Raw genomic sequence first — 27,980 nt, 5'->3', positions numbered from 1 at the left:
ACAAGACTGCAATTAATTAATGCAAGAATTTGAATACTGTAATGCCATTTTTAATGAAAACATTTAAACTAAATTAAAGTTGTGATGGACAGGAGATTATTTAAAATGATAAAATTAAAATTCAATTAATTCTTTTACATTTTGATTAAAAATTCAATCCACCATGGACAGGAGATTATTAGATATTAATCTAATTAATTAGAGGGTTTGAAAGTAATTAATCGTGATCAACCACATTTTAATCACGACATAATTTGTTCTAAAACACATTCAAAATAATCAAATAAATTCACGACGGACAGATTTTTTTTTAACTCATTAAATAGTTCAGTTACTTAATGTCACTATGAAGAGGAACTCAATTATTTTTTTTAGATTTTTTTTTTTTTCAATAAAATATTACTATAGCTATATATTAAAGCCACTAAGGACAGGAGATGAATGAATTGTTAAATTTTGAAGGATGACGTTTTGGCATTCATTTGTAGAAGACGAGGAAAGACGACATGATGATGTAACCTGGCTGCTGAGTTGGGTCCGGATCCTTCCCATTGAACAGACCGCAATACTGAACCGTGTTGGACGTCTGACCACTAACATCCAACTGCAAACACCACACACACACACACACACACACGCACACACATTTAAAAAAAAAAAAAAACTATACCGTAAAATATATACATCAAGTCATTATGGGCAGAAGATCAAATAAGTATTTTCTTGAATATAAACACGGGAGATTTAGTTGCCATGGGTGGGAAAGCCATTTTTAAGAAATTACGTACAATTTAAGCAAATGAGTTGGACAGAAATGAATTATTTAATTTTTAAAATAAAAAAAAAGTCAAGATACTGTTTTAAAAATAATACATATGACATAACATTTTAAATTCAAACCCTAACTATTAGTTACCGGTAATTATGAATTTTTTTTTTTAATTAGTTGCTTCTGACATGATTTTATTTTTTTAATATAATGCAAAAAAAACAACAACATTATAATTGGGTAAAGAAACTGAGAAAAAAAAATTTGCAAATATGCGAATGCCGACGAGTGAGTATGTGGGGGTCCAAAGTACTACTTGTAGTAACTTGTACCTGTGCCGTGACGTCGAGCCTCCAGGGGTCCACCTGCAGTCCATCACACCAGCCCCCGCGGCCGTACAGCCACGTGCCGTGCTCGTTGGGCACGGCGCCCTCCCTCACGCGCTCGGTGCAGCCCAACGCAGAGCCTGCGCGAACACACAAAGAGCGCCAATTAAGTTATTGTCATCAAGTTAGGAGCTCTCTGGGAAATTCATTACCGCTTTATTTTCCGACATTTTTTTTTCCCCTTGAAAAATGCAGACTTTGTTCTCTCAAAATTTGGGATTTACAACTGCTCAAACATTTCAGAATTGTTCCTCAATATTTCAAATCTACTCTCAGGCTAATATGACTTTATCCTCACAGGTATATAATTTTTCCTGTCACTTTTTTAGCCGTAAAATTCCTACTTACTTCACATTATACAGAATTTTCCGGACTATAAACCACATCTTTACATAAGCCGCACCCACTCTATTTTTAAAAAAATAATGACAAAAAAAAATGAATAAGCCACAGCTATCTATGTTGAAAAATTTGATATTTACTGCATTTACATAACGATTTTTAACTGTAAATGTACATGCATGTACCTGAACAGATTCCTTCCTAACAGTGGCTTTTAACACGGCAGCAACTTTGCTGATTAAAACGGAACAGAACCAAGAGAAAACAAACAGTACTTTATGTGTATTTCACTGCCCGCTGCCACTCCAGTTTGTCCACCTTTTATTGCTGTACTTCCGCATACCACCTAATTCATAACCTAGTGTATAGCGCCCTCATCTGTTGAACTCCTCCACCTGCAGTCACATCCTGGTAATGGCAATTATGTTGTTTTGTATTGTAATTCCGGTTAGAGCGCCCCTGGCGGTGGAAGAAAAATCCACAGAATAGCCGCACCTTTATTATAAGCCGCATGATTCAAAACCTAGGAAAAAAGTAGCGGCTTATAGTCCAGAAAATAGGGTAATAATTCAAATATGACTTCATTCTTATTACATAAAGACTTTTTATGTAAAATCGTAACCTTTTGTTGGGAAAGTCATGAGAAAAAAACATTAAAATGCCATATTTTTTTGCAAAACCAAATTTTTTTTCATAAATCAGAATTTAAAATTCTACATTATTTTCATCTGAATGATGATAGATAGATGGATTTTTTTTTCTCATGTTTCCCCATTCACGACTTTTGAAGTTAACTTTCTTTACATTGCAATTAAAATAATTAAAATATGCCTTTATTCTCATTACATATAGTAATGACTTCTTTTCATGTAAAATCTCAATTTTGCTGTAAAATGACGAATGAATAGGAATTTGTAAAATTACAATTTTACTTTAAAAAATGCCTGTTAAATGACAACTTGTAAAATTACAATTTTATAAAAAATAAAAAAAATGCCTGTTAAATGACAACTTGCTAAATAACAACTTTTCCAATTAAATTGCCACTGTGCAATCCTAAAAATGCAAACTTTTCTCACAATATTATGACTTCATTCTCATAAAATCTATTTTTTTTCCTCATAAAATGCCAAGTTCTCTTGGTAAATTTCGACTTTATACTTTACTTTTTCCTTTAGTTTAGATTTGATCTCAAAACATTATTCTACATATTTACTATGAAAAATATGAGAACATTGTCATAAAATGACACCTTCTGACTTCTGTTAATATTACAAATATATTGTACCAGTATATGCTTGTACATTACAATTTCATTCCGGTAAATATATACTGTACATTTTTTTTAATACATTTAGGGATTTTTTTCCTCATCACGCTCAGACCATTTTCTCCCAATATTCCGACATATTCCCCTAGCCAAATGTAATATTTCATTATATTTCAGAGTTGTTTTCTTTTATCCTGTCAATTAGCACCGAGTCAAACGACTTGAGTGTCCAACAACAATGCAACTCACCCGCAGAGTCGAAGGATCGTGTGTTGTTGTGAACACCGTTGACCAGGAAGTGGTGTGAGGTGACGCAGAACTCTGCGCATCCGTTGTCGTCGCTGCCGTGTCCCGTGATGACGGCGTAGAGCTCCACCTGCGGGGATGCACGCCGTCAGAACAGTCCGCCATCTTGTAGATAGCGCATCTTACCTTTTTGGCGGAGGCGGGCACGGGGAACTTGATCGGCGTGTAGCGCCGGTTGTACGTTTTGTCGAAGGTCCCGCCATCGTACAGTGACATCACTCGGAAGGGGCGGAGCTTTTCTCCTGGCGGATCAATTGGATACTGAACACCAAGAATGAGTGTTCCTTGTCGTTCACTACCTCAAATTGTCTTGAACCACATGCTGCTTCACCTAGCGCAGCTTCCTACCCGTCAGGTTGGCGACACTGAACCTCAGGTTTAGGGAAACCATCCAGGGCATGGCCCACGGAGCCGTTTTCATGGTGAAGCGACAAACGCCGGAGTCCAGCACCGGAAGAAGCGAAGACACGTCGGTCTGCCAGCGACCGATTCTTCTGCTCATTACGGACATGATAGGAACAAGAGGGGTGGGATTGAGGCTAACTTAACTCATTAAGGACGGGAGCGCATAACTGCGTTCCTACCACTAGAGCCGGGAGCGCTGTTGCGTCATTCTACCTTTAAAGCCGTGAGAGCGGATACGTCACTGTCTTTTTTTCATCCAATTCTCTGCTGTATTTTATGAGATCAAAAGTTGCATTTTGAAACAACAACATGAATCTTTTTTTGATACAAAAATTATATTTTCCAAGATAAAGTTTTATTTTTTCGAGATAAACTTGTATATTTTGCGAGATAAAATGTTGAGATAATAACTTGCATTTTACAAGTAAAGGTTGTATTTTGACACAAAAATGATTCCTTTCAAGTACTAGTACTTTCAAGATGATTTTGTTTTATTTGAGATAAAAAGTTCTAATTACTGAAATTTTAAACAACCAAAAAGTCAGTATTTTTACGAAATTAAAAAGTATTTTTCGGGATCAAAAGCTCTATTTTAAGAGATAAAAAGTTGTATTTTTTTTTAGACCAAATTAAACCTCACCTTCGGAAAGCGGTGATCCAGCGTCCCAGCTCGACTTGACAGTACGGTCCGAGGTGATCGCAGCAGACGAAAAGTTGAACCGTGTGATCCCACTGAGGACACGTCGCGTCTCTGCTGCCAGGGCACGACAACGACGCGTCCAACATCAGCGTGTCAAACGTCGACAAGTCTGCTCAAACACAAGCGGTGGAGCCGGATCGTGACCGTACAGTGCTAACCTAGACTTACGAGTTAAATTCGGTCCGTGAAGAAGTTGGTACTTCGTGAGTTGTGGCCTACAGCAGCTCCTTGTGAGTGTTTTCGTTTTGTTTTTTGTCTATTTCATTCAATAAATATCTCAAAGTGAATCTGTGAACGTGGCTCCCAAAAGAGGGTGACTATTATTAACCACGCACCTGTGTTGGAAGAAGCACGAAACTAAATTCATACTAACACATGTATAACAGATCATACTGTATATGTGTCCCTTTTGGTCGCAGTCTTAAGCCCTGCTCAAGGTGTAATTCTCTTGGTTTTATGTTTAGTTTGACAGGAAACTCCAACATTTAACATTTAACACTGAGGAAGTTGTTGGCTGATTTTCTCTTTTTGATCTAACAAACTGCTGCTTAATGTGAAGTGAGTTGAATTATTATTCCCAGTTTGCAGACACAAGCAAAAAAAAAAAATCATCCAACAACAGATTGTGCCTGGAAAAACTTACAAATCATAAATGTCAAGGCACTACTGTAAATGTAAACAATTTAAAAGGCAAAATTGCGCTACCTGAAGGCATGCTGATGTCGGCCATGGCCCCTTTGTCTCCTTGCATTATTACTTTGTCAAAGACGGACACCACAGTTGCAGGGGATTCAAGTTTTAGCTGCAGAGCTGTGGAGAAGTCAAACCTGAAGACAAAATTATGTATTTATGTATGCTCGAATATCGTTCTAACTGTAATAAAATGGATTTTTTTTTTTTTATTGTCTTTTTTGTTGATTTTTCTTGGGCGGTGGGGGGGGTCAATGGGGCGGGTGCGGGGGGCAAAAAGTAACTTGAGCCACATGCTGTGTCACCAAAACTTTAGCATCTCATAACAGCCTGTTCTTGAACTATTGTTTAATTTTTTTTGTGAATGAACATTTTGTCAAGTTCGCGGTCTTGTTTTCATTGTTTCACCATCTACTGCAGCCCACCTAAGCAGCAAGCCTGAGTTAATGGCACCCTCTAGCGGTCGCACCTCTCTTTGTTCAAGATGTGGCAACAATTCCACACAACACACGGCAGGATTGAGTCATTTCAGATTGCTATCAGGCTCATCTAGTGCACTCACTCACCACTGCGCCTGCCAGTTGACAAAGCTGAAGGAGGGGTAGAGAAACCAGCCCAGCTCGGCCAGCGCCCCCTGCTGGTCGATGCCGATGAAGAAGTTGGGAGACGGTGTGGTCTGGAAAGACACGCTCACCACAAGACCTGACCTGTCAAAAAAGAAAAAAAAAAGATTGACATATTGGATCATCCAAAGTGGAACATTTGACTTATATATTGTTTAAATAATAAGTACAAAGATAGGTCCCAGCACGCCCCCCGCGACCCTCGTGAGGATAAGCGGTTCGGATAATGGATGGATGGATAAATATAAATACGTAAATAAATACAAAATTTCATCTGGATTATTTTGTCTGTGTAAAATTAGAACTGTTTCTAGAAGAATACAATTTAATTCTAGAAAAACTATAATATGATAATATATAATAATATGATTATAGTTACGGTGACTTTTGGGTTCAAGTGCGTTAGTAATGATTGGCATCAGCATTAACCCGAATGACCTTCATGCGTATCCGCCGTCGATGCTATCAAAGGTTTTAATCACGGCATTAAAATGTCATCTCCATGGTGATGGTGGATTAAGGTTTTTGTGCGGCGATGAGACCTGAGCGCGCGGGTGACGGCCGGCTGGATGTGCACCATGGCTGCGGGCAGGCCGAGTGGCGTGAGACACTCGGCGTCCACACAGTTCATGTCCTGGATGGGGTTTCCTGCGAGGACGTAGACCAGCACCCCAGACGCATTCGACTTGGCCATGTTTTGAACCTGTGGAGGGATAACGGCACAAACTTCCTGTCACAGGCACACTGGAGACTGGAGAGCATCCAACATTGCTACTACACAACACTCTGTTCTCATTTATTTTTCCATTTTCCCCCCTTCAAATGTTCACAAATTGGGTTTATATTATATTGATATTCTAGTAAATAAATAATTATAGAGGACTTGTATAATAATACAGACACGGACAAAATCGTTGCCACCCCTCTGTTAATCAAAGAAAAAAAACACAGTGGTCACAGAAATAATTTGAGTCTGACAAAAGTAAATAATAAATACACTTCCTCTAGTCCGTGTTTAGTGTGGTACACACCGTGTCACTTACTGTGACTTACTGATTCGTAGTTTGAAGACGTGATGCTAATTATAGGACACAACTTGAACATGTCCCTATGCTCAAATTATTTTGTAGCGGTAACATTATTTTTATCCAGGCCTGTTTCATGAGATTGTTTAAAAAAAATAAAATAAATAAATCTGTTGAACTCCAACTTCTCATACAGTCATTTAAGATTGCAATATTACTTCCTCTTGTGTTATATCGTTTAATTCACAATCAAACATATTGACCGACTGTATGATTTTAATGTGACCTTGGTGAAGAAGGAGCAGTTCCCCTCGGACAGCCAGGCTACGGAGCCCTCCAGAGACGGCCACGGCTCACAGCCGTCCCCCGCGTCCTTCAGTTCAGACTTGGTCTTAGCCCAGCTACCTGTCAGCCAGTCGTATCTTGCGTCCAGTCGCTTGACGATAATAGGCACATCCCATCCTGTGGGAATGGAGAGAACGATAAGTTTGCAGGTCAAGTTATGTGCAATCGATTTTCATGGGTTTTCACGATGGATTTTTGTCACTTTTTGTCAGACCGACACCAGTATGAGTATTCACTTTTGAAGGCTTTCTGATATCAAGTACTGTAGTACGATACCACTAGTAGTTTTGATACATAAAATTTCAATGAAAACAACGACAGATAATTGTGAAGAAAGAAAAAGACCTTTCGTTCTTTCAAGTGTTTTTTAAAAATGGGCATTTTTCCAAGAGGAGGCATACATTTCCTCATTATACAGCATCAAATATTTACATTATCGATGGGATAAAAATGTTTGGTATCAGGATAAGGAAATACCAGGAGAAAAAAATAAAATAAAATATTTTTTTAATGGCATTATCATTTTCTTTAATACAGCAAAGGGAGAGAATAATTTATTAAAATTTTTGTTAGATTTTTGGGGGAGTCACTCACCCTGTGAAGTGAACACAGCCTGGGTCAGGCCACAGTTGTGCCCCGTGCAGGCCCAGGAGTACAAGACGCTGGCGATCCAGTTTCCAACAGCAAACACTGGCACTGGTGACACGTGAAGTCTGGACAAAACCTCCCTTTGACTGATAAACACATGCATGTATGCAAACACACAAATAAACAATTATTGTTCAGGTTTTGAATATGTAAAAATTAAAAATGAGTCATCTGTCTGGAACTCTGTTTTTAATCACTATATACCTGTAAATTACAATTTTAATTTAATTAATGTGTTACTGCAAAGCGTCTATTAGGAGTACATCGCAGTGATGTTTTTTTACCCGCTGTGGCCACCATAATAGTGTCCATCGTTGAACTTTGATGACTGCCGTGGTGGCCAGGACCGGCCAGGAATCCGACGGCCATTCGGGAAAATATACAGTATTTAGTTTACCAAATTCCCGATGGCCACCCCGCCCCTTACAGTGGAAGCCCTCGGTTCAGCAAACTCAGAATCATTTGTTCGACTTTTTTTTTTTAATTCTTTAAACATTAGTTTATTGTTTGTGTAGCAGAATAATGCGTGAGGCACCCGTGCTTGTTGGCGGCGTCGTGCAGCCTTTCCCGCATCCAGAGCGCGTCCGTGGCCGCGGAGTCGTCCAAGGAGAGGAAGAGCACCTGAGCGCTGGCCGGCAGCTCCTCGACGAGGCTGGCCAAGGACGTCGGGGAGCTCCACAAACACTCGAGGAAGGCCGACTTGTTGGTAAACGCGTGGATGACCACCGAGACCCCCGCCGAACCAGCTTCTCCCGGCAGGTACACAAACTCCCCACTCAGAGTCGGCACCATGAACGCGGCAGCCGGTTGTCCCGGCTCCAAATCTCCCGAGCGTCTCTGCTCCACCAAGTTGTCGCGGGGATCCAAGCCCACTCGGCTCGCCTCATCGTCGGTCAACTTGAGCCGGCGCCTCGGTATCGCTTTTGCTGCGAACGTCACGTGCACGCTAGCGACAAGAAGAAAGTAAAGCACAGGAGACGCTGAACGCAACATTCTTCCCACCCAGAGCGATTGTTAAGTCAATCAAGCTCCAACGACGAATTTAGCGCATTTGTGTCATTTTTTGTAGTTTATTTTTGAAACTCTTGATGGATTTGCTATCAAATGTGTTGGCTGCTAATCGTTTGTTGTTAAAGCCGAGTCAGAATAGAGAAGACGGCGGCCGCAGTGGGTCCAAAACTATGTAAACACACTCCTTTTCAATTAAATATTGTATTTTGATGCAACATTGTTGAGAATCACAATCCTTTTTTAACACGTTACACTCAAACATAACATGTTTTAGAAAAACAGCCTGTATTACTGATAGTTGAACATTCAACAACCTGTTTCCTGTACATTTCACCTAAAGTATCATCTTTTGCGATACGTTTCTATGTGCCCCCACTAGTCTATACAGTACAGTGTTACTTTGTGGAATAAGAATTAAGACCCGTCCCCTACTGTCGACTGAGATTGACGTCAAAAGTGGCCACAAGATCAAGATCATATTTTCTTTACAAGTACACTGTACTCTACAGATGCACAGTAACGCCACCAATACCAATAAAGAGAAAGGGGGTTGTACAAATTACACTAAATATGTATTTTAATAGGCTATATTCATTCTATATTCGTTTTGAATTAATTATGGGAATAAAATATGAAACAATTAACAAAATAATGTTTATTCATTTATTTATTTTACAGTACTCTACATATCTGCCTTGCCTCAATTGGCCACTACAATCGTTTTTTTTTAACCACTGCATTAGGTATAGGGCTTATAGCCTACCATCCACGTACAGTTTAGCATAGGGTATGGGGGTTAAATTTGATGTGAGTGACTAGAGCTGCTGTCACGATTCATCAACGTCTCTTGAGGAATGTGAAAATTGCTGATTTAATGAAGCAAGGTGCCGAGAAAATTGTTAGATGTGTGTGTAATTATGCGTGGGGTAAACACCCTCCCACGATGCATCTTTATCCTTATCCTCATCATATTCAGCATCAACATAGCTGTGGTAACTATCTGTTGGCATCTATATAAGGCAGCAAGAGCCCTCTAAACTGCAGAATAAAGTGGATTGCAATGGAGATGATCAAACTTGTCATTTTGTTTCTACTGATGACTAACGTCTTCTGTTTGGATGGAGACAAACACACAAGTCAGGTACAATTTTTTTCACCTTTAAAATTACAAAATTAAATTTGCTTATTTTGTTTATTTTTATTAGACGAAATGTGAAAGGTCTGATTTAATTGAAGATATCCTGACAAGGATGGCCAGAAAACCACCACCTCAGCGATTTTACAAGAAAAATGCTGGTAAGCCTGAAATTCAATCAATATATTTTAAAATGCACTGATTTGGAAGCATGATTTTTGATATACATTTCTCTCAAGCCGCAAGAAGTCTGGCAGCACGTAAACGTAAGTAAAGACCTGATTAGTGTGTAAAAAAAAAAAGTTACCTGTTGCTTGTGAATATTCCTTTTGCCATCAATTTGCAGTACACAGGTTTCAAACCTTTGTCGGTCTGATGGGGAAAAGGAGCTGAATGCGCCCAAGTGCATTCAACCTGCCTGCCGACAGATGATTCAACACCTGCAGGAAGCAAAAAATAAAGTCACTTTTAGCCTACATTATTTTAGAATATACTGTACAGTCTATACCGTACGTAGACGCTAAAGTATGTGTTTTTTTTAGTTACTGTACTGAGTAGCGACCTGTAGTGGCGATCTGAAGACCTGCAACAATCACGTGAAATTACAGTACTTTTGAGCATTAGGTCCAGACTAAAAATGAACGATTATTCATTTATCGTTTGATTAAAAAAATGCTTATCATGCATTTTTCATTTCCCCAAAATAATTACACCGTTGTCATATTTAAAAAAAAAAATACAACTTAGGTTGCTAAGATTATGACTTTTAGCTCTAATAAATATAACTGATCTCATAAAATGACTCTTTTTCTTCTTAAAATACACAACACATTCTGGTAAAAGGGGAGTTTGCGGTTTTAAAACCTCAAGCAAGGTTTGAAAGTAAACGCACATCACTGATAAACATGCCTGTAGATCAAATGTTGCTAATTCCCCGTCGCTTCTGAGTCCTCAGTGAGGGGTCACATCACTCTGCTCCCAGTTGTTAAACTGTTTTTTACATTATCCAGGTTGGTATTCCAAAGTAATTCCAGTAAAGCCCAAGCAAACTGGTCAGCAGGACGCTGCACGGGTGTACCGGTGACTGGTTATCCTTCCTCGGGCACGGTGGCTTCTTTAAAAAAAAAAAAAGAAAAAAATGCCTACTCAAATTTCCTTTACAATACGGCCTTAAACACCGTCTTCTGATTAATATTGCGTTTATGGAATATGAATTTAGCAGAAAAAAAACACCTTTTTATCCATCTCAGGTGACGACCATTTTGTCACTTGCTGTCGACTGAAAATGACATCGCAGTTGCTCACGGCTCATCTGAGTTTGGACGTGATGTTAGTAATATGATTAATAAACCTGCATACTTCCCTTTAAAACTTAAAAAAAAAAAAAATGCAACTCCTAAGCTAATATTCTGACTTATCTGGAAAAAAACTCAATTTTCTCTTATAAATTTTACAATATTTAAAAAAAAAAATACTAGTAAAGATAGTTTGTTGGGGTAAATCAGATGTAGGAAAATGCAACTAAACTTGTTAAATTACACTAGTCAAAAAATGTGACCATCGTAAAAAAAAAAACTGCCATTTTAAATTACACTAGTCAAAAAATGTGACCATCGTAAAAAAAAAAAACTGCCATTTTGATTTATTTTTTGTTTATTTAAAAAAACAAATCTCCTATACTGTTATTTGTATTTTTTGGAGGTGTGCCCCTAACCCTCCAGCATGTGACCTTCCACAATGAAGCCACCTGAGTCGACCATATGATCACAGGTTTATTAAGTGACTTTGTACAATACAAATGAAAAATAACATTAAAAATACAAGAGATGGAGTACATAGCCAAAAGCAAAAAAGAAAAAAAACATGGCGTTGTCTCTTCATTTCCCACTGGCAGTTGAACACAGCGCGACTGAATATTTTTGTGTTTTATTATTTTCTTGATCTCGTATTTTGTGGCGTCTGTTGATTTATAAAACTTTATAAACAGTGGACGCCTGCTCTCACGTCTTTGAGGAGTTCTTATTTGTTTTTCTTCTACACGTACAAAAGCAGGCCCTCCTTCAGCTGGCGTGGTATATATTTATATATAAAAATAAAACTAAAGAGAAATATAATACTTTTAACATTATATAAATGGTGGTCCAATGTTTGCGGTAGATGGCTAAACACGGAAGGGTGGATAATAATAATAATAAAAAAAAAAATCTTTACATTGCGGAAATAGGAAGCTTAAGCCAGGAGTTGAGTCTATAAAAAGGCCAGAGGTGTTTTGTTTTTGTTTTTTTGTTTTTTTGGGGGGGGACTGGGAAAGGTTAAACAGCTTCAGTGGGTACTTTTTAAGAACAAAAAAAGATTAATCTTCCCGCTGCATCAAGACATGGAAGAGTGTCCGCCTCATTGTAACGTATATTCTTGTGTCCTGTAAACAAAAGTGATTGTACAACCGTCGAAGAAAAAAAAAAAAAAAAAAACACCACGTAAATTAAAAAGCAACCTTGCCTGGTAGGAAAAAGGAGCGCAGCAGGAAGGGGCCGGGCCAGTATTACAACAGTAAGAACAACACCAATAACAATAATAATAATAATAATTAAAATAATAACAACGGTTTGGCCTTTTTCTACTTTGATGTTTTACGGTTGTTAAGGTAAACACATTCTTCAATGATGATGAGTCCCGAGATTGTGTGTGAGTGTGTGTAAGGGATGTTTCTCAATGGATTTCTCACACACACAAACTGCAACAACAGGGTGCAGGAACAAGGGAAAGAGGAAGGCGGGAATAAGGTGTTGGGAGGTTTGGGTGGAGGAGGGGGGGGCGTCAGTGCCACACACTGATGGTGCCCTGAGCGGCAAACATTGGCAAAGAGAACTAAGTGGACGCCGGCTGGTCCTTGACGACTGTCTCTTTAAAAGATCTTGCCTTTCTTTTTGTTCTTCTCCAAAGTTCTGGAAAAGAAACGACACGGTCGACATCATTGCTAAACGTTGTACACACAAGACAAAGGCTGAATCAAGTCATTTTCGGGTACTTGCAAGATCAATTTTCTAAGCGGACATTTTTTTGATAGCTTGTTCTACGGCTGGGTGATTGATTTTATCAATTAATTTGAGTCCGTTGCTATTTTTTTTGTCTATTTATACATTGCCATAAATCCGTTCTAGCTGCCTCTCCAAATTAAATGTGTTTTTTTTATTTAATATGTAAAACAGCACTCTATAATGTACATTATAAAATAATAATTCTTTAATTAAATATAAAGTAATCAAAACAGTTTTCGCCACATTTTTGGGGGGGGGCCATTGTGCGGCTCCTTTTGGTGTGCATGCCTTGGCCACATGGGGGCAGTATAACAGACTGTACATGGTGACCATTCTCAGCTCCTTACAAAGGAATATTCCCCTATACCTTCGCAAGACCTGAAGAATATATACCTGTGAGTATTGTTATATTAGCCATCTAAATGTGTTGCTCCACTGTTTGTGTTCAAATATTTGCTGCGTAAAGGGTTATATAGCACTGTGACACCGATGATATTCGCTAGCCAGTTTATGGCTTTCCATTTATGGTTTAGCATTAAGCTAGCAGATCTATAAAGCCAAGTTAGACGGTAGTTTTAAATACACATGTGGTTCGCTTAGTTGTATGTTACATTTTGTTTTTAACAGTAAACTTCGACCGGGAGTGGCAATAAAAATGATGGAGCCATCTTTGTGTCTTATTTGGAGAACTATGTGCGTGAAGTGTGCGTCTTGAGAGTGGTCGCTCTTGTGTGTGATGACATCCTGCTGTGTCTAACCTGGAGGCCTCCAGTTTCTGCTGCTCCAGGCGCTGCTGGGCCTCCCAGTTGGCTCGCTCCTCCTCAAACACGCGCCGCTTCTCCTCCAGCTCCTTGTGCTGCGCCTCCAGGTTCTTCTTCATCTGCTCGTGGCGCCGCTGAAGCTACGCGTTATAAAACAAAAGCACAAGTGAGAAGCCCGGTGCAAGGCAATCATGGAGTCAGTGGACAGTGGCCACTTACACATTATGCAAAAGCAGTGACTGATCCACATTTTCAGAACTGAGGTTTGTGCTTCTAAGCCACACATTTTTTTCAGATCACACAGTAATTGGCTTTAGTTTCTTTTACTGGTAGTCTTCATATGTAAGTGGGTCAAGATCAATATAGGGTACCTTTGGTGTTCTCATCAGAATCTCTCATGGCACTATGAGAATTACTGCACTATGTGAAATATCAATTGATAGAAAAACCTTTTAGGACTCCAAAACATATTTGTTAAACAGTACATATGAAGCTTGCTAATAACTTAATTACGTTGCGACGTGAAGGTCCAGCATGTGTTCATTAAATGACAAAAGTAGCAGGCAAAAATGTCCACCCTGTCAGCAAGCCTACGTATTGCGCATGTACGTTGTCTTCTTGCAGTTAATATATTCAAAAAGTATGAGAGCTTGACCATTATTCATGTCCAAATTCAACATCTACATCTACTTAATTAGGTATTCATACGACACAGCACTTCAATACTATACAGTATTGTTTTATACATTTTATGCTTGAGAATATTTGTGTGTAGAAATACGGTCAATTTAATTTTGTTTAAAGTGTGTGGAATGGCTAAAACCCATATATAATAAAGTTTTTATCATAATCTCTGTCGCAGATTTTCACTTTCACTCATGGTAGGTGGGTCTATGACATATTTTGGCGATAAACAACTGAAATCACTCCAAATTATTTTGCAGACAAAAACTATGGCTCATAGACCCTACTTTGAGAACAACTGCATTACAGTAAATGTTTGTGTGTGTATGTGTGTCTGAATATCACCTCTGCTTCAGAGTCCTTGAGCTTTTGCACTTTTTCCTTGACTTTCATCTCAAACACCTGCTCCATCTCCATCTCCATCTTCTTCATCTTGGTCACGTGCTCCCGCCGCTCCTCCTCCATCTGGGCCAGGGGACTCCTAGACGAGCGCGCGCGCGCACGCACACACGGTTATCACCATGAATGATGGGGCTTTTCGAAAGGGTTCTTTCTCGTGTTCATGCGCACGGACGAGAGGAAGAGAGCAGTGGAACAGAAAAGAATCGGCAGCTGGACCTGGAAACATGCTGACTGGATCGCATGCCCTTTCTAAGCAGGATACACACAAATCACACATAATCCGGTCCACGTAGGGCCAAATTCCAGTTTCTTCCAAAACAACTGAAGCCCGGATCATTTGATGTCACAGATGATAGTGAGGTTTAAAGTGTGTTAAGGGACTCCCCGTATGTGGTACCGATTTATTTCCGCTGTTGTGTGTAATGTGTAAGCTGTTCTATTATATTCTCTTTAGACAATTTACAGGCGAATTTGCTGTTCATAGTTGGTTACTCTCTCCGCTCCAACAGCTCAGACTACTGTTAAAAAGCGCACTGCACGACCTAAGCGCTTATTCTGGTGTTTCGCTGCTCTCCATTCCACATTAGCTTAGCAGTTAGCAAGCTACATGGCCGCATGCAGCTATTCCTCATCCTCATTTAATGATTGATACTTTTTAAAGGTTGATCTTATTTGCCGCCATCAAGGTTAGGATTAATGACTTGAAGGAGCCGTGGAAGGACAGTGTTTAGCCGCAATCTATAACCAGCCGTGGAGCACGTTAGCCTAGCATTCCTCCAGTGGTTCTCGTTTTGTGGGACAAGCAGTGAAGATAGGTGAGTGATCATCATGGATGCACCGTTATTTTTATCCAGCAAAAAACGGTGCCGGCAGCTCTGTGGACAGATGTGCTTGAAGCCATTTTCTTTTCTTTTCTTTCTACACTGAGACAGGTACAATGACAATCAACATTGTTGCGATAAACGGACCGAAAATCTTTAGTAAAATGCCCAGCTCCGTATAAACCGTAGGCAAAAGCTTACAACGTCTACCAAGTACACCAGACTCTGGAAAAAAAAAAAATCTCAAATGTGTGTACCCTGCTTAGATTGCAAATTTCTCTCCATGAGAGTCCACAGAAAAGACAGAAGAGTGATTACAGACATTGTAACGGGTGCTAAATTGTCCATTTGACAGTCTGTGTGATTCTTTGGCGGTTAGCCTGGAAACGGGAGCCACCAGCTGCTCGGAGGGAGGGCGCGGGGAAGAGGCGGTGAAGCCGAAAGGAAACAACAGAGGAATGAAAGATAAGGTGCGGAAAAAAGTGGAAGAACAAAAATTAAATGACCACTTACATTCCTTCGACTGCGTCAAGTCTAAAAAAAAAAGATGGCACAGAACAAACACACAGCATGCAATGATGAGCTCATGCACTAAAAGGTGTCGCACATTGTGAGCCGCGTGTTAGCAGAGTTGTGATTTTAGCTTAGCGTGTTAGCGCTGCGGGCTAAAACTACAAACCTTACATTCGACACATGAACCCACTACTCTCCAAAAGTTATGGCTATTGAGCTTTGGGGTGAAATTTCAGGATGAAGCTAAAAAGACACTAACACCTCCACGGGTGAACTTAATTTGTTCGCCTGTAATGTTTTCGTACATCAAGAGTTTATGCTGACATTGCACCCCAGAGCGCAGTATCCATAACTGTTAATCAGACGTGTACGCTGTACAAGATGTGTGTGCGTCTTACTTGGTGGACAGTTGTCCCTTGGCCCTGTTGTTCTCCACGCCGTTGTAAGTGACGGCAGCCAGCTTCCTGCTGCGGTAGTTCTCGTAGTGGACGTTGTTTGTCACGTCCTTCAAGTCCTGCATGTGAGTCCTGCGCGGGCGACAAACGTTTCGTTTTCATCTGTTTCGCGGAGTGGATAGGCACAGGTGTCTGAAATGTACGCCATCTTAATGTAATGGAAGAGTACCTGATGAGCATGTCCCTGAGGATGGTGAAGTCGCAGTGGTCACTGTTCTCCACTAGGAGGGAAAACAAAGTCAGTCAAAGTGATCTCAAGCATGAAAATGACCAACTAGATTTTCAGATAAAAGTATCGACCAATTATTGAATATATGATGCGTCTGTGAGCAAGGCCTTGTCAATTCTGCTGAATTATGACATCACAATTTGACTAATTTACATAACGCCGCCTCCACATCAGGTAACGACACCCGTGATTGGCAGCTATGCTGTTTTTTTTTTTTTTGGTCAAGAGTCTCCAGACGTCTCCACTAACTCCAAAAGTAGTGGTGAGATACATTGCGAGTTTCTTTTTTCTTTTTTTTAAATATGCATACTTGAGGGTTTGGAAAAGTCGGCCAATCTAGCGGCAACGTCACCCTAGCCCCGGTCAACATGGGTTTAAAAAAAAAGAAAAGAAAAGAAAACCTTCTAAACATTTGCCTACATTATGTTTCGAATACCCTCTTGACTTATAACTTTTAACTAAGGGCTGCAGAGCAAACAAGTTTTCGGTTTGGCTTATTCTTTGGCTTTTTTGGTAGTGTTTTCTTAGGTGGCGCTAAAAATACCACCAACCCATCCTGGCACAATACACAAAGAAATGAGCGTAGATGCTCAGTCATCCTTCCTTTCCCCCATCTGTCACTCTTTATCGACGTTCAGTGTGACGACAGTGCTACGTGCATGTGTGTTGAATGTCTTAAAAAGAAAAAAAATGTGTCCAAACCTTCTGCAACCCCCCATGGGTACTGTCGTCCCCTGACGCGCTTGCTGTTCACCTCAATGATGGTGTTGCTGCCCACCACGGCCAACGGCAGCTTGTCCTGGAAACAACATTTACATCTCTAAGTATGAGTGAAGTCAATCAGAGAAACACATTTACTCACAAAACATTGGGAGATATTGAGCTCTGGGGTGACACTTTAAGATGGAACTTAAAATACTTCAATCTTTTTAGGGGAACTTCTGTTTCCGTGCCTTTCTGTGACATCAGTTTCTTTTTTTTCAGTTTTTTGCAACCTGCAGATAACTCTGACACTTTTAAAGTCCACGTGAAGTAAAAAAAATGTCTTCTAAATTTGAGAAAAATGTTAGCAACTCTACCAAATTTGAATGATCCAAAGAATCGCTAAGCACATAAAATAAGGGCTCAAAATTGTGAAAAATCAAGCCATTCTCTCTGCTCTCAAATGATGTAGGTGTGGTGAATGTGATGAAAGCATGCACCACTCAACTGTCAATCAAATACCAGCACTATGACCTGGAAAAATGGATGCTACTCTCGGCCAACAACGAGGTAGCCTAGCTTGCCAACTGCACGTTGTAATTGCAGCAGGTAACCGCTGATCTGAACCGAGGCGCTCATGTTCGGACAGAGCGTGAGAGGGACAACTCATACCAGGGCCTCGCATAAAAGTTGACTTGGTCTCACTGATAGCAAAATGTGCACAACATGGTGCAGTTGTTTTTAGTTGAATTCATGGCTCAAAAGCCAAATAAAGTTCACCTCTAAACATTGTAGTTTATTATGAGTTCATCCTAAAATGTCACCCTTAAAGCCCAATAGCCTGAGCGGGAGTTCCACCTTGATCTTCTTCACTAGACGGTTCTCCTCTTCGTCATCCGTCTCGGGGAACTCATAGATCTTGATCTTGTGCTCCTGAATCTCCCGCATGATCTGCAGGCAAGAGAGAGGCCATTTTAGGATGTCCACGACTGGAAGAGGAAACACAAGGGTGCCCGAGGGACTTTTTTTTTTTTTTTTGCCCCGGGTTGGAGTGGGTGTGGGGGGCTCTGGCAATGGAAATTGTTGACCTGCTTCTTGAACTGCTGGCATTCCTCTGGCGTAAGTGTGTCTGCTTTGGCAATCAGCGGGATGACGTTGACTTTCTCGTGCAGACGCTTCATGAACTCGATGTCCAGTGGCTTCAAGCTGTGGCCAAGTAAACACAAACAACTGCACATTAGCCATACCGATACGAAACATAAAAGACCGGCATATTTACTGTCATGTTATTTGATGGGATCACAAATAAAATGAGGTCAAATGGCCCAAAACGTGCGCGGTTTGAAAGAATTGAAAAGTTCAAACCATCCAGGGGTAAACTACATGATACATTAACTGGTCATTTCAAGTACAGCTCTGTAAAACATGCAAACTCATAAGTTTTTCTTATTTTGCAATTTTTTCGAAAAATATACTTAAAGGGTAGTCAACCCAAACATATTTTTTTCAAGAATATGTTCCCAGCAGGCCCACTAGTTGAAACACGGCATTCTGATTAATTTTGCGTAATGCGGAATGTAAGGTAAGCAGCAAAATGCACTCGTTTTTAGCCATCTCTGGGGGCGGCCATTTTGTCTTCTGTCAACTGAAAATGACATCACAACGGCTCACAACGACCAATCACGGCTCAGATTCAGAAAACAGGTGAGTGGTCGTTGTGAGCAGTTGTGATGTCATTTTCAGTCGACAGAAGACAACATGGCCGCCCTCAGAGATGGCTAAAAACGGGTGGATTAACACTTATTCCACAAACACAATATTTATCAGAATGCCTTGTTTCAACTCGAGGGCTTTAATAGAACATATTCTTGAAAAAAATATGTTTGGGTTGACTTCCCCTTTAAGTTTATTAAAAAAAATTTAAAAAATAAAAATAAAAAATAGGTTTAATTTTATAAACTACTAACATAACTCCCAAATTCCAAATACAAATATTGCCATTTAGATCATTTTGTTTATTCAGAAAAATTACCACAATACCAAAAAACTTCCAGTGTTTGTTTTTGTTTTGTGTGTTTTTTCCCCCCCAGAGTTGTACAACACAATTATGTACATTGTATGAGGTTGCCAGTTTTAGCCTGGAACAAAATTTTGGGGGAAATTAGTACAAAGTTGCAAGTCAACCAACATGATGCAACAGATTGTGTTCATATTCTGCGGTACTGTTTGACACTCAATCGCCACAACATTAGGTAAGATCAAAGGCATCCGAAAGCATAAGCAGTATGGAATGGTCTTCTCTAGAAACAATCTTCAGTAATTTTTTTTTTTTTTTTTCCTTAATGAACCCATGAAAGATGGCAAACAAGCAGCCTCTCGCCCTACCGTACCAGTTTACAATAAATATGGTTCATGTTAAAGTCCTTTTGGGATTCTTGGAAGTAACGCACACAAAGTAAGAAAGCATCTGTGACAGCAGAGGGATGTTCGGCATGTCGGAGTGACCTTGCAGTCATGAGAAAAGCAACAGAGTTATTCTTGGCCCATCTGCGAGCTGAATAAATAAGCAGCGACATTTATGGCAGGCTCGCACAGAATGTTTGGATATCATTTTACTTTTGTTTAGCTTTTAATTGGCACACAGGGTAAACGCCCCCCCCCAAAAAAAAGCACAAAGACTTCGTACGTGGTACCAAACGAGTTAAACTGCCTCGCAATTGATATAAAAGTATGCTCTTAGCTCAAGAAACACCAAGCACTTTGACATCAATTTCAGTCGACAGCAGAGGGCGGTGTTAAGCAAAATGGCAGCACCATGAGATTGATGAAAATGGAAATATATATATATATATATATATATATATATATATATATATATATATATATATATATATATATATATATATATATATATATATATATATCTTGAGGTCCTCTTTTAACCCATTCAGCACCAGACTTTTTCAGACCCATTGTGAAATGACATATAGCAGCTGTATATTGCCGTGTCTCCTGATGACACAGGACCCATTGATACCCTTTTAAATTGCATTTTAGATATCAAGTCATGGATGGCAGATAATTTCCTACAGCTCAATGAGGACAAGACTGAGGTCTTAGTTATCGGTCCCGAAGGTCAGAGAGAGAAGCTTTTACCAAAACTACACATTTTTAATCCCTCACACTGTGTGAAGAACCTTGGCGTCATTTTTGACTCTGAGCTCAGTTTTATTCCTCATATTAAAAATGTAACCAAGATTGGTTTTTATCACCTTAAGAATATCGCCAGAGTCCGCCCGTTTCTCTCTCAGGCTAACACGGAAGTGCTGATGCATGCCTTTATTTCCTGTCGTTTAGATTACTGTAATGCCCTGCTCTCTGGCCTCCCGAAAAAGAGCATTTCACCACTGCAACTACTGCAGAATTCAGCCGCTCGGGTGCTGACGAGAACCAGAGGGCGGGAGCACATTACGCCAGTTTTGAAATTGCTGCATTGGCTCCCTGTGTGTTTCAGGATCGATTTTAAAGTACTTTTATTAGTTTATAAATGTGTTAATGGTCTTGGGCCATCTTATTTATCTGATTTGCTTTTATCATACCAGCCCTCGCGGATCCTGAGGTCCTCTGGCGCCGGCCTTTTATTTATTCCAAGGGTGAGGACCAAAATGCATGGCGAGGCTGCATTCAGCCATTTTGGTCCTCACCTTTGGAATAGCCTGCCAGAGGATGTCAGGTCTGCAGAGACTGTTGATATTTTTAAGAGGAAGCTCAAGACACACCTTTTTAGTTTGGCTTTCAACAACTTTTAAATAATTTATCTTTTCTTTTGATTGAAGATAATTCTATGTTTTGCTTTGAATGTTTTAAAGCACTTTGAGTTGCATTTTTATGTATGAAAAGTGCTATATAAATAAAATGTGATTGATTGATTGATTGATATAAATACGTCATTGGGATGGAATGAGTTCAAATGCTGTGTGACTTAAATGTTTGCTCATCATCTGGCATCCATATCTCCAGGATAGCCGCCTTTGAGAAAGCACAACTTTTGTGCAAGTTGCAACACATTTCAATTGAATGAAGCCAAACCACAAATATGCACATGAGCGGCATGCTTATCATTTCAATTCATAAAGTGTTCCCGCTATAAAGTATTAATTATTCAGTCCGATGGACTTTTATGTACTTCTTTCCGCAGTACATTCAGCAGAAACGCAAAGCCACCAAGTATCGAGTTCGCCTTTTTATCTGCGGCTTCACGTCGAGCCTTTTTTTATTAAAAACACGTGCGCGGTAGCTGTGCTATATGGAAAGAATTTGGGGATGATTAACAGCCAAATTTTCAGTCAAAAAAAAAAAAATTGAGAACAAAAAAGTGTAGCGTAACCTCATGAGTCTCGACATGTGCTTGAAGGCGAGAGTGCAGCCCGAGGACACCGCTTGCACAAACACGGCGTCTCGTAAAAGAGGACATAGGCCTCTTTATTAGCGCCGCACTGCCGGCAAACTAACATGCATATAGATTAGATTCAGTTCCAGGCATTCAGTTAGTGTCAAAAAAATATTTGAAGATCTTAATCAGCTGCTGGTCATTTTGTTTGTGCTTCCTCCATGGTGAGATGTGTTGTTTTTTTTGTTTTTTTTTTAAACAAGACAGCTGACTCAGTTTCACATTCTCATTTACGGCGACAGCCTGAAGGGGGCCGTCGAACGAAAGCATGCTGCACGTTCAACTAGCACACTCAGATGGCAGAAGAGAAACTTTTTGAAGGCCATTTCAATTATGAATCAAGTGTCATTTTTAAGGATAATCAAGGCATCAAAACTAAAGACTCGGGATCAGCAGACATCTTGTGAATAAATTATGCTTAGTTTTGATCATGTGAAGCTCATACTCGCAGGGCTGTTTCGAAATGGCCCTCTTTTGCATCTTAATGAAATGCGCACAACTTCAATAAAACAAGCATTGCTAAATTATGTCTTTGCTTTCTGGCAGACAAAAATGGCTTTGATGTGGATATTCTGTGACGACGTAAGGGAAGATGTAGAGCGCTATGCCATGCGGGTTTGCTATGCTAGCAGCTCAGCAAAAATCCCAACGAAGCGACACGACTTTCGGTTGAAGCCAGAAGATTTTTGTGGACAAAAGGCCTTTGAGGAAGATAATCCACGACTGGCTAGCCGCTCAACCAAAAACAGTGCACCTGAAGTTACTAAGCACAGTAAGCAGAGTTGGTTTTGTTTTTGTTTGTTTCCCAATTCCAATTGGTTTTCTAAGACTCCGAGACAGTGCTGGGAATATTTTTGTGGACCTTTTATGTGGAAGTCATCACAAAGTATCTGTAGTGATTTTATTTGATTAAGTTCTCTATTTCCTGATCGTTTCCCAGTCCTGGGGGTTTTATAGGACTAATGTGGAAAAAAAGGACTAATGTGGAAAAAAGGACGCTGAACCCAAAGCAGTCAATTCAGCACAGCAGAAGGCAACGAAATGACTATTACACATAACCTCAAGGGTTTTATTTTGCTAAGTGTTTCACTTCCTCTTTGTATCTGATAACCAATGGTGCGATACAATTTTCAGGCAGGGCTGGAAAAGAGGGTTTTTTTTTGGTGGAGAAAAGGCCTTCGATTTGAATATTCTTAAAATGTGCCCGGTGATGTAGCTTCTCGCGCAAGCATCGTGACTTGGTGCCACTCACCCGTGCCCCGAGGGCGCGATGAAGTAGAGACAGCAATGAATTCTGCTGTCGGGCATCTGCCGCCTGTTTACCCGCGATTCCGAGTTGAGGTAATCCTCGAACTTGCTGTCGATGTGGTCGATGATTGGCTGCCAGCTGCGCACACAAACGCATACAGCGGCATCAAGAAACCGACCTCCGCCAGGGTGAATCATGGAGTGTGGGGAGATGTTATGGATGAAGCCATCGTCAAGAGTGTCAAGCAGAAGTGGCGTCAATTCTTACCAGTTGCTATTGTCTACGGCATCTCCGAAGCCCGGGGTGTCGACGATTGTGAGCAGCAGCTGCACGCCGCCTTCCTTGATGAGCACCTTGGACTGCTCCACCTGACATGGGGCGGAGGGGTAAAGGTTACTCTCAGCACTTTGGGGGTGCAAAATCAGTCACACAATGTAAAAAAAAAAAAAAAAAAAAAAAAAATACTAACAGATTTTTAAAAACTCAATTTAGCACAACAGAGGAAAGAGAACATGCCTGGAGATGCTTGCTGGCTTTATTTTGGTAAATTGCCCATTTCTTGTTTTCTTCCCATTGGCTTTTTTATGCCCGATTGCTTGGAAGCAAAGAAAATCTGATGACTTTTTATTGCATTGATGTTAGAATGGTTAACCTCTGCTGTTAGCATGTTAACATTGTTTGATTAATAAACCGTTTTGGAATCTAGAACAGGATAATTGATCTCAATAGGCATTTGCAGTGGACTTTGAAGGTCACTCTGTAAAATCATTTACCGCGGCCGGCTGTCGCCACACACGCGCACACGTACGAGGCTGGTGACATGCTGGAACAGGTCACCATCACGCTTTGACATTATAACTATGCTGAAGAACTGGTAGAACATCCAAACGTTGGTGTCGTCACAGACAAAGGTGCGCGTTTGTGTAATTATCGACACGTCAAGGTTATGAGCAGCTAACACTGAACGCGAGCAGCACTGGGCAGAAATACACTTACCTTCTATGCCAAAGGAAACTGGTTTATTAAGTGAAAAATATTTGGCCACCACATTCTTTCAACGCTATAAAATAAACACGAGTAATCCTCCATGGCATTTGGTCCACATACAGTTTGTCCTGTGTGCAATAAGCAATCTAGTTTATGTCTCGAGTAGAATGTACCTGGACAGTTTTCTTGATTCGATGCGAAGGTCCGGGATACTCTGACGAGTACAGATCGGTGAGGAAGAGGGAGTTGATCAGCGTGGATTTGCCCAACCCTGACTCACCTGGAGGAAGAGCGGTACAGGTAAATCATTGAAAATTCAAAGAGCGGAAATGCCGGCACCAGCATACTCGCAATTTGGCACCCGCAGATTTTTTTCCAAATCATTTTTCAGTATTATGGTAATTTTTTTTTCCTTTATTTCTTTCGTTGCAAGTCAAAAACAATGATACAATCATAACCGATCAAATCGTCTCCATTCATATGTACACACTTTGTTGTTTGAAGCGATTACTGATGAAAGAGAGCTTTGAAGTCTCCTTTCATGAATGGATCAGAGATGTCAAGATCACATGTATGACATCTCTCAAGTTTTGATACAAGCGAAGATTGAAGGGCGGGATACTAGTCCCGGTAAGTCAAGGCATCAATGAATTTCTTATGGGACCGGCATCCCACAGTGGACCATGTTGGACCTTAAGCGTTTCCACAGTGAATACAAAAAAAAAAAAAAAATGCAACAAAGCAGTACACAAGCATCTGTGCATGTTAATGGCTGTTGGATAACCAACAGAGCATCTCATTGTGCTACTTTGGAGCCTTGTCAAGCTGTGGTGCTCCAGCGTGGACACGGTCCAAAGGCTCATGAGCTCACGTGAACATTGATCCTAGTATGCCTGTCAAACTCTCGACAGAAAACGGGTCCAATTGGTTGTTTTTTTGGGGGGGGGGAATAAATAGATAAAAGGCTACAGCACAAGCATAGGAAGCCGCGACGGACGCTGGCACCGGTCCCTTCTTCACTCACACCTCCTCCCTTGGTGACGTCCTGAGTTGCATTGCGGGCCCATGTGGGCTCCATGCGAGTTCCAGCCAAGACAAATGCTGTGTGTGTGTGTGTGTGTGTGTGCGTGCGTGCGTGTGTATGTGAGTGAGAAAGTGGGAACACAAAGAAAACAAGCTGTTCACTAAAAATGAGCCTCAAACATTTTCCATGTCGGCTCACATTCTGCAATCGAGCCCAAAATGAGAAAATTACATCCAAAGACAACGGGATATCTAAATCATGGCAAATTGACTTTTTGTAGCAGCACGTTGGTCTAATGGTTAGCATGTCTGCCTCATGGTTTCAAGTTCTGGGTTCGACTCTTGACGCTGTCCTTCCTGTGTGGAGTTTGCATGTTCTCTCCATGCTTGCTTGGGTTTTCAAACTCATTTTCATCGTGGGCCACATTAAAGGTTTGGGCCTTTCCTCGGAGTGCTGTTATGGCAGTTGAAATTATATATATTTGAAATCAGACATTGTGGAAAAAAATGTCAAGCAAATTTGAGGATTTGGTGAAGACAACCGCTTGTAAAACCAATTAAAGTCTGGAAAAATTCCAATTATCAAACAGATTTCCTGCCAAAATAAAAAAGAGCATATCAATTTAGCAATAAACATGGAAGTACACTAGGGCCGTCGCTATTGAATATTTTTAGAATCAATCATTCTATCAATGTCCCTCCAGATCACTCGATTAAACAGATACAAATGTTGCATCATAAAACAACAATGTGAATGAGAGACATACGTATTGTGGTCCACTTCCACACTTCATTCATTCCACTTCCACATTTTATTCGTTTCGATGAATCATTTCAGCCTTTTAGGTAGAAGTGCGTGGAAATCCAGAATCTCAGAACTGTGAGACGGACATACTAACTAACCACATATATACTTTGCTGAAAAGAAAGTGAAGGTCTCATTTCTTGTCAATGATGCTCTGAGTAGCATGCTTGGACCGTGTCCAGCTGCACGTTGAGCAAAAGTTCTGCGCGAACAGCACAATCTATTCTGAGAGACGAGCCTTTACGAATACTCGCTCCCTGCACAGGAAATGCTTTTGACCCGAGCAAACATTTTCCCTCCAAAGTGATGAGCCGGAGAAGAATCTCTGCATTTTTTTTTCCACCAGTGTTTCTGCAAGATGTCGTTGCAGATTATTCCGAGCCGCCTCCGCAGCTTTTTTTTTTTTTTCACTTGGCATTGACAAAGCAAGGGGCTTGTCCTCAGTGTATAAACACGGCTACACACAGACACACACACACGCTCAAAGTGACACAATCTTGTCTCAACAAAACAAACCACAGTGAAGACATTGAAATGCCAAGCGTCTTTGGGGACACAATGAGAGAATTGAAACAACAACAAGGCGGGCATCTTGCGCTCTTACCAACGACCATCAGGGTGAACTCAAAGCCCCTCTTGACCGACTTCCTGTACACTTGGTTGGGGAGGCTTGCAAAGCCGACATATCCTTCTAGGTTCTTCTGCTGCTGCAAGACAACAACAAAAAAAGTTAAATCACTGGTATCAATCAATAGACAATTAACATTTCAGTACAAAAATCTGCACTTAATGGCCTTTTTCAAGTTACTGTATAAACACGGGAAGTACATCGGACCCCAGCTCTATCAGATGTGCTTGGATCTTGGATTTACAGACAAGTCCAAATGTAGAGTTGCGCGCCTTCAATGTAGTACAGGCATGGGCTGGTTACAAGGAATACCACGATTTTAGAAAGTCACAATTTCAAAACCGATGAAACTCCCCCATTTTTCGTCAAGAATTTTTTGAGACGTCAATGCAGGCAAAGTGAGACTATTGCCCCTCACGTCTCAGGTGCGACTTTTCATCATGCCCAAAAAGTCGCCTCTTTTGGAATTTTTCGGGTACCGCGGCTTGATAGAGAAAGGATATGCAAAACTTCCAAAACATCACATTCACAAGAGCACCACCTAATCACTCTTGGACAAATTCACGATAATGTCTATATATTACTATAATGCTGTCTTGTAATCAACATTTGCAACCAGGTGCTTTATGTTATCGTGTCTACAATGGGTGGGATGAACTGAGGCAGATAACTAGCAAGGTTATAATATCGGTACGTTTCCGCTCTGATGTTACTTCACAATGTAGAGGAGGGCAGAGAAGTAGCTACTCATTTTCTGAAAAATACACACTTTTACTGTTGTACTACATTTTGATTATTCAATTTTTTTTTAATTCAATTGCTCCTTTTCTTTTTACGTTTCCAAATGTACCTACATAGCCAGTTCAATGGTAGTTATTTACATTTAAAATCTGAAAATGGAGTCTTGTGCAAAAAAACATTTAATTTTTTGAAATAATACTTCAAGATAATTTTGCTCAGCCTTCGGTCACATTCACTGGCTTGATTTTTGACAACACACACACACATATTCAGATTGAGTGCTGTGGGCGTCCATATTAGTCTACTCTGCAATTATAATTCACTGTCAAACAGGAGCCACATAAGGATGACTTGAATACTTACAGCTGTTTTATGCAGATCAGCGCGGGGGCAACGTTCCAGCACCAGGAAGCAAATAGAGGAGAGGGACAAAAAAAAGAAAAACACAAAATGAGCGTCACATCACATGACAAATATACCTCACTTTCTCTCAACTTTAAATCCTCCGGTAGCCCGAGATATTTGACCCGCACGCCGTGTATTTCACAACATGCGTTCCCTTTATGTGATGAAGAAAAAGCCTATTTATTTCTGTGTTTGCCTCGGGCTCGGAAGCGGGAAGAAGAGCATCTCATCCAGCCCCGCAGCCGCCCGCGTGCGCTCGGCGGAATGGTCATTAATACACGCATTTTTCCTATCACACACAGACATGATTTCCCCCAAAGCTAACCACGTCTGACACATCTGCAAGAGGAAGTGGTGGCCAAGGAAAGCAGCATTGTGATGGAATACACCCACAGAATTTTGATTGACGCTGTCAGGGGGTGATAGTGATAA

General features: G+C 40.4%; 3 protein-coding genes across 6 annotated transcripts; 1 reads left to right on the top strand and 2 right to left on the bottom strand.

The window, feature by feature from the left end:
• Positions 1-34: 34 nt before the first annotated feature.
• ngly2 (N-glycanase 2) lies at positions 35-10,922 on the bottom strand. 2 transcript variants are annotated; one of them, XM_086037091.1, is made up of 15 exons: positions 10,889-10,922; positions 10,548-10,769; positions 9,963-10,095; positions 8,045-8,455; positions 7,456-7,595; positions 6,803-6,978; positions 6,034-6,194; positions 5,435-5,575; positions 4,884-5,005; positions 4,119-4,287; positions 3,422-3,567; positions 3,200-3,315; positions 3,017-3,143; positions 1,102-1,235; positions 35-604 (listed from the first exon to the last, which is right to left on the bottom strand). In XM_086037091.1, the coding sequence occupies exons 3-15, from the start codon at positions 9,989-9,991 to the stop codon at positions 479-481; spliced, it is 1,998 nt and encodes a 665-aa protein (XP_085893217.1). In that variant the 5' UTR covers positions 9,992-10,095; positions 10,548-10,769; positions 10,889-10,922; the 3' UTR covers positions 35-478. The 2 variants fall into 2 exon arrangements, with proteins under 2 accessions (XP_085893217.1, XP_085893216.1); XM_086037090.1 differs by lacking the exons at positions 9,963-10,095; positions 10,548-10,769; positions 10,889-10,922 and having other exon boundaries at positions 8,045-8,669.
• LOC147143354 (uncharacterized) lies at positions 9,581-10,347 on the top strand. Its single transcript, XM_086037095.1, has 4 exons — positions 9,581-9,661; positions 9,726-9,816; positions 9,895-9,921; positions 10,002-10,347. Exons 1-4 carry the CDS (start codon positions 9,581-9,583, stop codon positions 10,046-10,048), a joined length of 246 nt encoding a protein of 81 aa, XP_085893221.1. The 3' UTR covers positions 10,049-10,347.
• Positions 10,923-11,414: 492 nt separating the features above from the next.
• Positions 11,415-27,525, bottom strand: septin7b (septin 7b). Of its 3 annotated transcripts, XM_086037092.1 has the most exons (14): positions 27,507-27,525; positions 26,379-26,481; positions 24,120-24,226; positions 23,227-23,327; positions 22,963-23,097; positions 18,349-18,466; positions 18,119-18,211; positions 17,261-17,357; positions 16,499-16,550; positions 16,273-16,401; positions 15,875-15,895; positions 14,484-14,619; positions 13,452-13,594; positions 11,415-12,600 (listed from the first exon to the last, which is right to left on the bottom strand). In XM_086037092.1, the coding sequence occupies exons 2-14, from the start codon at positions 26,386-26,388 to the stop codon at positions 12,561-12,563; spliced, it is 1,182 nt and encodes a 393-aa protein (XP_085893218.1). In that variant the 5' UTR covers positions 26,389-26,481; positions 27,507-27,525; the 3' UTR covers positions 11,415-12,560. The 3 variants fall into 3 exon arrangements, with proteins under 3 accessions (XP_085893218.1, XP_085893219.1, XP_085893220.1); XM_086037093.1 differs by lacking the exon at positions 15,875-15,895; XM_086037094.1 differs by lacking the exons at positions 15,875-15,895; positions 27,507-27,525.
• Positions 27,526-27,980: the final 455 nt, after the last annotated feature.

The sequence above is a fragment of the Filicampus tigris genome, chromosome 8 (assembly GCF_054856515.1).
Source record: "Filicampus tigris isolate MCC_2025a chromosome 8, RoL_Ftig_1.0, whole genome shotgun sequence".
Lineage (NCBI taxonomy): Eukaryota > Metazoa > Chordata > Actinopteri > Syngnathiformes > Syngnathidae > Filicampus > Filicampus tigris.
Note: the sequence above shows the minus strand (reverse complement) of the source record. Positions and strands in the feature narration are given on the sequence as shown.

Bases quoted from the DNA above. Each gene is read 5' to 3' on its own strand.
- ngly2 (XM_086037090.1), bottom strand. From the start codon at position 8,502: ATGTTGCGTTCAGCGTCTCCTGTGCTTTACTTTCTTCTTGTCGCTAGC. The intron at 3,568-4,118 runs GTGAGGTTTAAT...CGTAATGAGCAG, and splicing joins TGGATCACCGCTTTCCGAAG to AAGAATCGGTCGCTGGCAGA. The intron at 3,144-3,199 runs GTAAGATGCGCT...GCATCCCCGCAG, and splicing joins TGCCCGCCTCCGCCAAAAAG to GTGGAGCTCTACGCCGTCAT.
- LOC147143354 (XM_086037095.1), top strand. From the start codon at position 9,581: ATGGAGATGATCAAACTTGTCATTTTGTTTCTACTGATGACTAACGTC. The intron at 9,662-9,725 runs GTACAATTTTTT...TATTTTTATTAG, and splicing joins GAGACAAACACACAAGTCAG to ACGAAATGTGAAAGGTCTGA. The intron at 9,922-10,001 runs GTAAGTAAAGAC...ATCAATTTGCAG, and splicing joins AAGTCTGGCAGCACGTAAAC to TACACAGGTTTCAAACCTTT.
- septin7b (XM_086037092.1), bottom strand. The intron at 23,328-24,119 runs GTACATTCTACT...GCCCCATGTCAG, and splicing joins GAATCAAGAAAACTGTCCAG to GTGGAGCAGTCCAAGGTGCT. The intron at 23,098-23,226 runs GTAAGAATTGAC...TTGTGTGCGCAG, and splicing joins GCCGTAGACAATAGCAACTG to CTGGCAGCCAATCATCGACC.